General features: G+C 46.5%; 1 protein-coding gene across 2 annotated transcripts in view; it reads right to left on the bottom strand.

The window, feature by feature from the left end:
* The window catches only part of ALS2 (alsin Rho guanine nucleotide exchange factor ALS2), a 2167716-nt gene that overhangs the window by 832749 nt on the left and 1320974 nt on the right, over window positions 1-13993 (bottom strand). For both annotated transcript variants that reach the window (XM_044075110.1, XM_044075111.1), the window contains one exon: window positions 1487-1585. In XM_044075110.1, the coding sequence (XP_043931045.1) occupies window positions 1487-1585 (99 nt within the window). The remainder of the gene's footprint in view (window positions 1-1486; window positions 1586-13993) is intronic.

The raw sequence follows: 13993 nt of genomic DNA, 5'->3' as shown, positions 1-13993 counted from the left end.
AGTTGAAGCATCTCGAGGCATACCGGACTCCGAATGGGTCTCAGTAGAGGCCTGTGAAAGTGTCTCACTGAGTACCGGCGAACTGGCAACTGGCTTAGGAGAAGCGTCGTCGGCAGCTTTGGACCTCGGCGGCCTGTTTCTGTCTTTATCTCTGCGTTTTTTCGGAATCCCAGTAGTCTGATGGCTAACCAATGACATTTCTGGATAATTAAACCGAGAATCGAAATATTTAGAGGCAAAAATATACCAACGCATAGTGTGCTGATTAAATAAAGCACAAAACCGACAGCAAGGTACATCGTGGTCAGGAATACAGTACGAATGAAAATCTTTGTGAGGTATTTGCTTTCCACAAGTAATGCAATTATTAACTTTTACTGACATCGGTAAGGAGCAAGAAAAAGTTTCCCCAACGGGGTACTTAGCTTTAGTTGAAGACTTCGGATCTGAAACTCGAAAACGAAAATTTCAGGAGTCAGCTGACCGGCACTTGCGAACTGCTTCTGCTTCGGGCACCGAACGGCAAGAAAGACTGATGTAATGGCATCGGCTGCATGTTTTATACCCTTGACGACCTGATATCATGGAAGAAGGGACAGCAACCGACGCAGGACCCAAGACTTTGTTAATCAGGCCAACTGAGGGCTACTGTAAGCAGATAACCCAAATTTAATGACTGCAACAGTGAAACGAAGAAAATCAGGGATAAGTTTCAACTCAGAGCCTTCATCAGATCCTGCATTACTGCCAGTACTCCTCCCCTTTAAAGCAAAGAGTAGCTAATCAAAATTCATGTATGAAGTCTCCTCCCTTTCAACAAATACTGCATTACTGCCAGTACTCCTCTCCTTTGAAACACAGCCAATTAATATTTAAATTTAAATGTTATCTAAGAAGTCTCCTCCCTTTCAACAGTGACTTTAAGGGAATCATCCTATTCAATCCAGGAAGCCGATCGGCCTGCAAATCAGCAATCCATCGGCTCTCCAATACCTCTGTCATAATTCACCACCCTGAGGATTATCATATACTAATTCTTATGCCATAAATATTAACTTGTGTTACACATTCTCTTGGATATGTCTAGTCAAAGCACTGGGGAGGATCTGATGAAGTCTCTATGAGTTGAAACCGCTTATCCCTGTTTTTATGCCGTTTTATGAGTCAATAAATGTTTCTCTGTGGAGACCTAGCTCTGTTTGTTTTCTAAATATTTTTGTTTGGTTGAGCAGCCTTTAGCATTCTGGAGTTTTCATATATTTCTACACTTTAAAAACATGTGAAATTCCTTCTACCAGTTTTCCACTTTTCTATTCCAAAAGACGCTGTAGTCCTTGTTTGCAAAGAGGACTAAAACACAACAACGTTGAAGAATAAGTAAGAAAACTATGCTTTTAAGAGGCCATCTTGTTCTTTCAGTTGCTTCAAAATCCCCAACAAATTCTGTGGCACTTCACTACTAATTTCTGATGAAGTCTGTACTTACCTATATATTCCATAACCATGCATTTTGCCATCCTTCCAGTGTCCCTGGTAATGATTTGCATTATTTTGGGTTTTGTTTGGTACAGTGTATTCTCCACACCTGTAAAGAGCAATACAAAAAATATATATATATTTATCAAACTAATACATAAAATTATATACTTAAGGACCATAGTATTCACTGCAATTTCAGAAATAACGGAAATAATATATATTCTTACCATAACAGCTGACTTATTTATAAGTCTTTCTTGATCGCTCCTAGGTTTGGCTTTATCCTGTCCACCAATCATCATTTGGTATCACTTTTCAGAAGTTACCATGCATTGGAATGGCTGTGATCTTTGACAAGGCATACCATGACATCACATGTTAACTTGCGCTAAATTTCCACAAGTTTGTCCCCTTGCTACTAAGCAAACACTACACTGGATATTTGGCGCTTTCTTGCTTGGCGGGAGTTTTCATTTAGTTTTTACTGATTGTTTTTTCTGTGTGACCTTCTCACTCTTTAGTTAAGTAACAAATGACTTAAGGGAAATTCAGCAGCCAAGTCTGGTGTGTGTAGTGGGGCAATTCATTCAGAGGGGGACAGAGGGAAAATTCCTGACCCCTGCAGGAAGGTCTTCCTTGGAAATCACATGATAAAATGTGAACACATCTATTTAATAGTTAAATGACTCATTCTAATGGGTTCTATGACTGGGTTGAATCCGAAGCAAGAAAGCCACCTGGTTAAGAAAAGGAGAACATTCAACTGAGGACTAACCCAGACTCTAAGCAGTGGGAAATGTTTAATGAGAAGACTCCATCTCATTAGCACAGACAAAGGCACCTGCACTGGAAAAGAAGAATATGTGTCCTCTCCAAAGACCCAGGACACTCAGGCCCAATAAAGGCAAATGCAAAAAGAATAATTATCAACTCCCCTGTTTTTTCCATTTTCTAAATGGTGTACTTTAGTACCATCAACTGTCCCCATATCCCTCTCAATTCAGCGCTACTCCCATACTTTGACAGTCATGCTTGACTGTCACAGATCTTCTCTTTACTGGATGCCCTTGTTTCCTTTTGCCTTCTTTCTGTCAGCCCCAAATCATCTTCATCAGACTGTCTTCCGCTTTCCTGCACATGTGCCTGAACCACCATAATCTGTTCTCTTTGACCTTCTCTGCAATTGGAGCTATTTGGGCTTCTGCTCTGATGTCCTCATTTCTTTGCTCATCCCACATTTGCATCCTACCACCCATCTCAGGAACTTCATCACCACCACCTCTAGGTTTCTCAACTGCTATCTTCACTCTCCAGGTCTCTGAACCATACAGTAGCACCGGTCGCAACCCTCTTTTTTTATATCTGACTTTTCAAGCTGCTTTGGCATTCTTCTGTCACAGTACCCCAGACAAACTGGGTCAAGTTTTGACCTCCTCATTCAGAATCCTCTTTTCTTCAACTACCCATCCTAGATAATTGAAGTTAATTAGCTCCTTTATTTTCTATTTTCTCTCAATTCTGAATTTCAGCTGATTACCCCATTTGCTTCCATTAGTTATCCTATCTTTACTCAGTTTCATTCGGTGTGTCTTCAACTTTGTGTTCCATTCCCCTGTCATTTGCTGAAGGTCATGTTCACAGTCTGCCTGTAATGCCACATCATCTGCATACAGGAGCTTTATTGATACTAATGTAGCCCATCGCTAGTCTGAACAGCAGTGGGCTCTCGGAACCGAACCCTGATGCACACCCAGCCTCACAGGGAACCCCTCTGAGTTCAAGTGCTGTTTGTACTTGTGTCATTGGGTAGTTGTGCATAGCCATCACTAATTTTAACAATATTTCTGGAACTTCCAAACACTTGCAGGACTGCCTAATTCAAAACACTTGCAGGACTGCCTAAATCAGCTTTCATGGGACCATGTCATATGCTTTCTCCAAGTACAGGAATGTCTGGTTAGACTCTTTCCTTATCTCTAGCTCCTTCTCAACTATCTATTTCACTGCAACCATCAGGTTGGTGCTGCATCCTGATACGAATCCAGACTGCATATATTCCATCTTACTTTTTGGAAAGGAATAAGCACCAATATTCTTACAACACATGAAAAAGTAATGCACATCCAGAAGACAGGATATCCACAGGAACAAAGACTGTAATTTCTTCCACCTACAAGGAGCAAAAAAATCGTCATCGCTAAACGTCAGGACACCGGGAGATGAATGAAAAAAAAAGTCCATCTGATCCCAAACCAACAATCCCTTAGAGAAGACTCTTTCCCTAGAAAGCTGCATCAACCCTGATAGCGAGATGCTGTCAATCATTCCCTCTCACTCCCCCCCCAAACATTGGAAGAATGAGGGACGGACTCAAAGGGAATAAACCACTTCCACATGGAAAAAAAATACAGAGAAATGTACCCATATGGAAAGGCAGGAAGAGCACCCAGGACCTAGAGATCTGGGGGCCATAAGGATTAAAGCCACTAAGAATGGAATATACTCTTGGGAAAGTGCTGAACCAGGGAATTAAGGACCATAATGCAAACAGGCACTCCTGTTGAACAACAAAGTCTATAACCCCAAGTGGAAGGGTCATCTAGAAAGTGACAGAAACAACCCTTCCCCCAAATGGTGGACTGCCTACAACCCCAGAGTTTAGTCTCTATACTTTCCTGCCTGTTAAGGGAAATCCTGCCCTTCCTCCCAGGCTGAAAGGAGACCTAGCAACCGGCATCTGGGACAAACTGGATGCCACCACAAGCCAACTAAAGTGCCACATTATGCAAAACAACATCCAGTTGTACATAGAAGGTTTCCTAGTGGCTTCAGGCTCCACATGCTGAACTCCACAGAAACATAGCAGGTCCCAGTAAAAAAACAGACCTTGACCAGAAAGTAAAGGAACAGCAAATGCAACCCACACCTGTCCAGCCTCAATTGAAGCCCACAGCAGTTAAAGTACATCCTTGAAGGCAAAAAAGGGTATGGAACTCATAAAAACAGAAATCTCTAAATAGTGGCCAGCCTCCCCAGCTGAACCACTAGAACAGCTGGAAGGCAAGAGAGTTTATATTCCTAGAAGAAAGGTATGGAAGGACTATGTGATGCTTCTGAAAAAGATGTACAGATTCTTGCCAAGGGACACAAAAAAATGCTCAAGGAAACATGGCTTGTCTGAGATTGCCTGAAAAATATTTTTGTTTAGATTGCAAAAATTGTGTTTCACAGCTAAGGACTTAGAAAACCAGAAAACTAATAACGTACCTTAAATCTTCAGGAACCTTGCATTCAATGGACATGCAATAGACAGTCAACAAGATGGGGGTGTATGTGAAAACCCTTTAAAATGAAAGTCAAAAAGCTGAGGATAAGCATACAGGAAACAACAACGGGGATTGTGGCTAGACTGAACAGTACTGCAAACTTAAAAATGTTAATGTCTACTGGAAAAGACGGTACTTCTCCGTTAAACCCCTACCACGTGTCTCGCCTTATTCCATCCTGGTTGTGTAATTACAGCTGGTGGTGCCTACAATTTCCTTCCTTCCTTCATGATAAAGGACACCTAAAAACAAGCTTCAAACAGGGTTATGAAAAAAAAAAGGTTGACTCTATGCAGACATCATCTGGTCGCAGACATCAAAGTCTTGCACAGCCGACACACAGAACCAAACAAGTACAAATATCAACATATAAAATGAATGCACCATTTCCCTTAACCTCTCTCTTGCGTTTATCCTTTTACCCGAAAAGATAACATAGCTCCTAAAAGTGCCCAGAGCATCCTAAGCAACTCTGCAATCTTACAGTTTGACAGATTTTAAAGCAAAGATTTTTACAGCAGACGATAACTTTTTGGCACACTGCAAAGAAAAATATACTTCACCTGCTGCTTTTAAAAATTCCATGAAATGCCCTAAGTAATCCCTACGAACACCTCTCTCTTGCATGTGCAAATACACACAAAATTTGTCAGATATTACTATCAAATATACTCTAATTCCATCAATGTTTTAGGTTCATAGATTAGTACTAGGCTAACTGCCCTTTTGGGCCACTTGAAGTCTAGCCAATTACCCCACGTAAGAATCAAACCCTGCACCTTATGTCTTTAAGGTAAACACCTTAACCATTATGTCATCCTCCCGTGTACCTTTTCTCAGTGGCTGTTGTACATACAATCAATTATTACAAGAATAAATTAACTCCTATCCTTTCTTGCAGGTCTCCTGAGTTATCCATTTACAATGTTGAGCTGTGTCTTCTTATTCTACAAACAGAGTGTTTAGAAAACACTCATTTACACTCTCAAACATCACCACAAAGTGATAGGGGTTTAACGGAAAAGTACCAAAAAGACTATAAATAATCCTAAGATTCAATGTTCCTATCTGATATAATACAGGATTGGGTAACAGAAGGGTAATCACCATTCAGAACTTTGTTTTCTTTTTGCAACACTTTTATTAAATCATCACATTTTTAAGTTGCATCATAACTTCATATATACATAGTATGTTGAGCTTGTGCAAAATGGCAATAAATACACTGAAACAACTGACATTGCCAACGTCCTGGCTGACAAGTTCAGTGTAAACTTTACCCCCCCTCACCTCCAAAAGGGCCCGTGTCCATCCCAGAAGAATGCAGAGCCCCAGACATCATGGACACGCAGGTAAAAACAGCCCTCTACAAAGCTAAGAACACAGCATCAATGGGACCGGATGGTGTCACAGGCTGCGTCTTACTCAAACTCCAAAAGGAACTAAACCCTCACCTAAATTCACTGTTCAGACTCAGCCTTATCACAGGCTATGTACCCAAAGAATGGCGTACAGCAACAGTCATCCCACTCCACAAAGGTGGTGCCACAACAGAACCTGGGAACTATAGTACTATAAGCCTGACTAGCCTGGTCTGCAAAACTATGGAGTGAATCATCATAGAACTCATAAACAGAGACATTGGGAACCTCCAGACACTGGACCCTATCCAATTCGGCTTTGTTAAAGGCAGATCCTGCCTCCTAAACCTAGTTGACTTCTTTGAAACAGTTACCAAGGCCATAGATGAAGGGAAGGTAGTCCACACAGCCTACCTGGACCTCGCTGAGACCTTCGACACCATTTCACACTCTGGCATCATTGATAAGCTCACTAGCTTGAACATTAACCCCTATATCACGAGATGGGTGGCCAACTGGCTCACAGATAAAACACACATGGTTAGAGTTGCGGGTGCCAGGTCCGACTCTAAACCAGTTACAAGTGGCGTCCCACAGGGCTCGGTCCTGGGACTCCTCCTGTTCGGTATTTACTTCTCTGAGGTACAGGCAAGCATGGGAGGACTATGGCTGATCAAGTTCGCAAATGACTGCAAACTGGGGGACATAATCGACTCACCGGCTGATACAGACATCCTCCAGAAGGGTCTCACAGAGACAGATACCTGGTGTCAAAACCCTGGCCTCAACCTGAATGCCAAAAAATGCAGTGTCAAACCCTTTGGGAAAAACAAAGTGCCCACGAATTATCACATAGGTGGTAATCCACTAAGTATGGAAGATGTAATTAGGGACCTGGGGACCCAGGTAGACAGCAACCTCTCCTTCGATAATCACATTGCAAAAGTGGTTAGAAATTCCTTCTATGTAGCCCACCTAATCACAAAAGAGTTTATCTCTAGATCAAGAGAGGTCAATGTGCCACTCTACTCATCACTCATTAGGCCCATAACAGAGTACAATACCCCATTTGGAATGTACCTTACTCGACACCTGCAACAGCTGGAAAGACCACAGAAGTACCTCACCAAGAGGATCATGAGCCTCAAAGAGATGCCCTATGCAGCTCGTCTAAAAAAAACTCCAGCTTTACTCGGTTGCTTACCACCTGCTCAGAGGTGATCTCTGCCTGACGTATAAGGCCATGTCCATCCCGGAATTAATGGACATGCTCCACCTCAAGAAAACCAAATCTCTTAGAGCCACATGCTCCAGTGAACTAAACCTCAGCACAACAATAAACAGGACATGCTGGAGGGATAGATTTCTGTCTCAGAGACTTCCTCTCTCTGGAATAGAATCCCAATTTATGTTAGGCAGAGCCCCTCGCTGACTCTCTTCAAGAGAAAACTTAACGAGTGGATGGGAAATCATAGGTTTACCCCTGGGATCACTTCAGTGGCCCTGCTAGACAGAGGCCCAGGAAACTAATTTAAAGGGGAGGCGAAAGCCAACACATTCTGGCTAGGCTTATAAATGCCCTTGGGCAGACAGCCTAGTACCTACCTATAAAGAGGAAGCAAACTGTAAAAATGTTGTTCTATTAAAATGGAAATCAGATGTACATTCCTTAATTAAACAATTTTCATTCACTGTAACGTTAAAGGACTCCGTTACTACCTTCCCTTAAACTACACTCCTCCTCTTAATTAGAAATTATGTACTCACCATAACGTTCCATCTGAGTAGGTAGTTCATTTGTCTGCAACCTGTGGGGTTACGGATCCGATATCGGATCCGAGCCGGCAACTTGTTTCAAGCTAATGGATCTGAGCTCCTAGCTCCTCCCTTCACCCATAATCCCCTGCTAACCCTCCATGACCTCAGATCGAGTTTGCCTCTCCATATATATCCAACAAAGGATATCTAAAAACTAATAGATCCAAAGAAGGTCAGGGGGAAGGAGGGGGGGGTGGTTGCAGACAAATGAACTACCTACTCAGATGGAACGTTATGGTGAGTACATAACTTCTAAATCTGAAGTAGGATTGTTCATTTGTCAGCAACCTGTGGGACAGAGACCCCAGCTACCTGCACCCTGGGTGACCATCCTGGAAGGATATTACGAAGCACCGCAGAGCCAAAGGATGCTCTCCCTCTAGAAAGCAGGTCTAGCTTGTAGTGGTTGATAAAGGTACGAGATGAAGCCCAAGTAGCTGCAGAACAAATATCATCCAAAGGAACTCTAGACTTGAAAGCCGCAGAAGTAGAAATGGAGCGAGTGGAATGAGCACAAACTCCTTCTGGTGCGGGTCTACCCGAGGCTTGATGAGCTAGTAGGATACACTGGGAAATATAAAAAGTATAAAAACAAAGCTGCCTATGAACACCCAATGAGTGCAGCTTGTATTCACCCTTATTTTGATATTTAGGGAAGAAAAACCGGTAAATTTATGGATTGGTTTATGTTGGTTTCTGATGCTATCTTGGGAAGAAAGGAGGGACACTCTATCAGGGTGAAAAATCAGGTATGGAGGCTTTACAGAAAGAGCCTGAAGTTCCGACACTCTTTTCGCTGAAGTAATGGCTACAAGGAATGCTGTTTTCCATGACAAGAATTTGAGATCCACTGAAGCAGCGGGTTCAAAGGGTGGAGCAGTCAAGGCTTGAAGAACTAAAGTAAGATCCCATGGGGGTATGGCTTCTTTTACAGGAGGTCTAAGTAAAAAGGTACCCTTGAGAAAGGTTTTAAATTTGGCTGACATCAAGGGTCCTGTATCATGTCCCACATGATAATGAGAAATGGCTGCCAATTGCACTTTGACAGTTGAACAACTAGCGCCTTCTTGAAAGAGTTCAGTTAGGAAGTCTAAAATGGATGGAAGAGGAGCTGTAAAGGGGTCTAGATCGCAGCGCTCCACCCAGATGGAAAAACTTTTCCATTTGCTGTGATACACTTTCCTGGTGGAGGGCTTATGTGCTGCCACGAGGATGGCTTTGACTGGTGAAGAGATACCAGAAGTCCTAACTAGGAGTGGAACTGGAGCAACCAAGCTGTCAGTTTCAGATTGTCCAGGTTTGGAGTTGGCAAGTCCAATGGATGGGAGATGAGATCCGGAATGGGATCTAGAATCCAAGGGTGATTCACAAGATAAGACCACAGGTAAGGGAACCAAATTTGTCGAGGCCAGAATGGGGCAATGAGAATCATCTTGCTCCCCAACCGCGAGGCTTTCTGTAAGAGTTGTATCATCATTGGAAGAGAAGGACAGGCATAGAGTAGACCGGGTGGCCAAGCATGCACCAGAGCGTCTCTTGGAGATTCCCCTGGTGGGGGGATTAGAACGAAGAAATTGTCGCATTTGGCGTTTGATGGAGATGCAAAAAGATCGCAGCAGGATTGCCCCCATGTTGCGAATATCTGCTTCGTTACTAGAGGATTGAGAGACCACTCGTAAGGGGTAAGAAGGCTGCGGCTGAGCTTGTCCGCTAGGATGTTGGTCCTCCCCGGAATGCGCGTTGCAATCAGAAAGCGGTTGGTGGAGATCGCCCATTCCCACACTCTCATGGCTTCACGGCAAAGAGGATAAGATCTGGTTCCCCCCTGTTTGTTGATATACCAGACCACTGACATGTTGTCCGAGTGAATTGCAATCGTTCCTGCGGGGAGGAAGCTCTGAAGTGCTTGCAACACCAACAGCACCGCTCTCATCTCCAGAACGTTGATATTCAGGGAGGTTTCTGTATCGTTCCACGTGCCTTGGACTGTCCTGCCTGAGTAATGCCCCCCCCCCACCCGAGGCGAGAAGCATCCATGGTCACAGTGGCGATAGGGGGAGAGGTGCAGAAGGGACAGCCCGTATGGAAGTTCGATGCTTGGAGCCACCATAGTAGCGCCCTTCTGCAAGCCTTGCTGATAGCAATGGGATGGTGGAGAGGAAGGGATAGGAAGGACCATTGCACTAACAGAGTCCATTGCAGGACTCGCATGTTCAAACGGGTGCATGGAAGGAGTGTAATCGCTGCTGCCATGGAGCCTAGTGCCCTCAGGATCAATTCTGCTGGTGAAGCCTCTGAATGAAGGATAGCCCGCACATGAAGTTGTAGATTTCTGATTCTCTCGGCAGTTAGGAAGGCTCGCAAATCTCTGGTGTTTATTCTGGCACCTATGAATTCTATGATCTGTGTTGGAGCCAGTAGAGATTTGCCGACATTGATAGTAATGCCTAGTTGTGGGGCTAGATGGAGAAAGAAGTCTCTGGCCGAGCAAAGTAGATGCCTTGTTGGTGCGGTCAGGAGCCAGTCGTCCAGGTACGGGAAGACCTGAATTCCCTGGAGTCTCAGGTGGGCCGCAATCGCTGCTAACACTTTGGTGAACACCCTGGGGGCTGTGGTGAGGCCAAAGGGAAGGACCCTGAACTGGTAGTGACTGGCTCCCAGCCGGAAGCGAAGGAACCTCCTGGATCGTTTGTCCATTAAGATGTGGTAATACGCATCCTTGAAGTCTATAGAGCACATCCAATCGTTCTCCCTCAAAAGGGGGAGGATAGATTGAAGAGTGACCATTCGGAATTTTTCCTTGGTTACTGACAGGTTCAAGCGGGAAAGGTCTAGGATGGGTCTCAGATCCCCCGTCTTTTTTTGGCACCAAAAAGAACCTGGAGTAGAACCCTAATCCGAGCTGGTCTTGGGGGACGGGCTGGATGGCTCGTTTTCTTAGCAGCTGCTGTATTTCTGCGGCTGCAGCCTCCCTGTGATCGGGTGGTACATCGGGGAGGTTCTTGGATTGGGGGACATGGAGAATTGGTATTTTGTACCCTCTGGATATGATGCGAAGCACCCAGCGGTCTGTTGTGATGGACTCCCATGCCACTAGATGTTTCGAAAAACGCCCCCCGACTGCCTCCAGAGTGGAGCAGCCGGGCAACCCCTCAGGGCTGCTGCGCGGGCCGCTCAGAGAAAGGTTCTCTGGACCCGAAATTTCTCGGAGCCCCTCTGCCCCTGGGGCGACGTCCTCCCTGTCCACCTCTGCCACGGTAGGACTGGTTGTCCGGAGCTGGTTGGGAATGTTGTGATTTCTGGAACCACATCATCTTCTGACCCTTTTGGTTCCTTGAAGAGGACCGCTGGGGAGCAGAGAAGCGGACCCCGACTGCAGACAACGTCTTCCCATCCTTCTCACTCTGGACAAGAGTCTCACAAACTGTTTTGCCAAAAAAGGCAGAACCATCAAAGGGGGCGTTCGTGAAGGACGCTTTAAAGGGCTCCGTAAAGTCGCAATGATGCAGCCAGGCCTGACGTCTCATGACTAGGCCTGCTCCGCTGGCCCTAGCGGCTCCCTCTGTGGCGTGGGACAACAGCCGCATAGAGGTATTTGAAATAGATCTCAGAGTGGCCATTCGGGTGGAGTACAATTGTTTATCCTCCTCCGACATGGACTCAGGGGGGGATGCAGCGTATTCTTTGATAAGATCCAGCTGCATCCTGATGACATGTGCCATATAGTTCAGAGACCTTACTGAGAAGGTCGCTGAACTAAAGACTCGCTTCCCTAAGCGATCCATCAAACGGGACTCTCTGCTTGGTGGATGGACTGAGGGACTCTCCTGAGCCAATAATCTCTTTGTGGCTGCCGCCGTCAACATGGCATCTACAGGGGGGCCCTTACTCCAATGTGACTGGTCTGAGGGGGGGCTAAGAATCCTATCCGGTCGCTTCAGTATTGGCTCCACGGTGTCCGGATCCTTCCATGCCCTGGTGGTAATAAGGTCCACCAGGGGATCGGCTGGAGGGGACACCCAGGAGGTAGATGGGCCTGCCTCGAATGCCTCCAGAAACACGGACTCATCAGAGGAAGACTTGGGGGCAGACCACCCACCTCTGATTCTCAGCATCTCCATGATGTCTCCAAAGGAGACATCCTCAGGGGGTGATCTTGGGGAGCCTTCCCCTTCCTCCAAGTCCGTGTCCTCGGTTAAGGACTCAGGGGAGTCCACGTGCCTCATTTTGCACTTATGCTTGCGGGGAGCTTCCTCGGGGGGACTGTCAGAGGAGGCCTCGCCAGCAACATCTTGTTCCAATGGAACTATCTGTGACATCGAAGCAGGCTGTCCCTTTGGCCGGGTGATGGAAGCCTGGCCCAGCAGAGAGGGAGTGCAGGGAGGAGTCGATGCAAGGACCGGGGGTCCGGATGCTCTCAACAGAGCCCTCTCCACAACATTGAATGCCGAGGGAGAGCCACTCTCCAATGGATCCGAAAGTCGGCTCCCACTCGGATCCGATGAAGGGATCGGAGCCGGCGCCGAGACCGTCGGATCCGAGGGACCAGTGTGCTCCGACCTGGACGGAGCCGAAGGCACACTGAATCCCCCGGATCCGAAGCTCGGACCACGGCTCCGAGAGGTCGGATCCGACAGACTCGAGGGTAGGGTCGGATCCGAAGTACCAAGTACTGTCGGCGCCGACCCACCCCCGGCTCCAAGGCTGCTCGGCTCCGAGCGCTCCGAACCCGGGTAGCGGGTCGGAGAAGGAGCAATTGGGTGGAAAAAAGGTGTCGAGCTCCCCCCCTGAGGGGGGGGAGGCAAGAGCACTCCCATCTGCAGCTGGGCCTGGATGAACCTTCGCATCATCCGGTCCAAGTCTGCATCTGATAAGCTGAAAGTGGATCTCGAAGAGACCACCGAGGCAGGCCTGGAATGCTGCCTCGATGACCTCGACGGAGATCGGGTCACCTCCTCCTCGGGCCCCGGGGAGAAAGAAGGGGATCGGAGCCAAGGAGGAGGAGACCTAGAAGCAATGGAGGGAGAAGCCCGCTTAGCTGGCGGGGCCGAAACGGAGGTCTCGGCCCGCCGCTTGTGGTGCTTCTCCCTCCTGGCCTCCCTGTCCTCCGACACTTTAGCGGGAGTTTGAGTCCCAGTCGGAGGCAGGGGGCAGGAGTGGCAACCACCACAGCCTGTGATGGAGCCACGAGAGTAGCAGAGGTAGCGGAGGCCGAAGCTGAATCCGGGGGTAGAAGTCCCGCCAGGACCAGCTTCGACCTCCGTTCTTTCAGTGCCCTGGGGTTGAACGCTGCACAGATAGTACAGCCCGAGGTGAGGTGTTCAACCCCAAGGCACCGAACGCACTGAGTGTGGCCATCAGCCGGGGAGAGCTTATGGCCACACTTGGTACATTTAGAAAATATGGCTTTTGGGGCCTCAGCCATTCCTTTTTTTTTTTTTTTTTTTTTTTAACTAAAAAGGAAAAGAAAAAACAACTACACACACACACAGGCCACAAAAGACACAACAAACACTCACACACTAGCGACCAGCGAAGGGAGGGTATTAATTAAAAAATAGGGAACCTAACTCAGACACACTTTACAAGTATTAATTTAAACTAAAAAAGAAATTCCTGACGAAAAATGCTAGAAAAAAGTTAACTTTTTCCCACTTATCTGCAGAGCTCAAGAAAAGGATCCAGCCATGACAAGCGCGGCAAACTAGATCTGAGGTCATGGAGGGTTAGCAGGGGATTATGGGTGAAGGGAGGAGCTAGGAGCTCGGATCCATTAGCTTGAAACAAGTTGCCGGCTCAGATCCGATATCGGATCCGTAACCCCACAGGTTGCTGACAAATGAACAATCCTACTTCAGATACATTATTCTGCATGTATTGGGTGGTGCAGTGGTTAACGTTGTTGCCTCACAGCAAGAGGTTCTATGGTTCAATTCACAGCTGGGGTGCCTTTTGTGGAGTCTGCGTGTCCTCCCTGCCTTCATGTGGGTTTCCTCTGGGTACTCCTGT

This window comes from Protopterus annectens, chromosome 6.part0, assembly GCF_019279795.1.
Source record: "Protopterus annectens isolate FY-2018-M chromosome 6.part0, PAN1.0, whole genome shotgun sequence".
Taxonomy (NCBI): Eukaryota; Metazoa; Chordata; order Ceratodontiformes; family Protopteridae; genus Protopterus; species Protopterus annectens.
The sequence above is the reverse complement of the archived record's forward strand: the minus strand, read 5'-3'. Positions and strand labels throughout refer to the sequence as shown.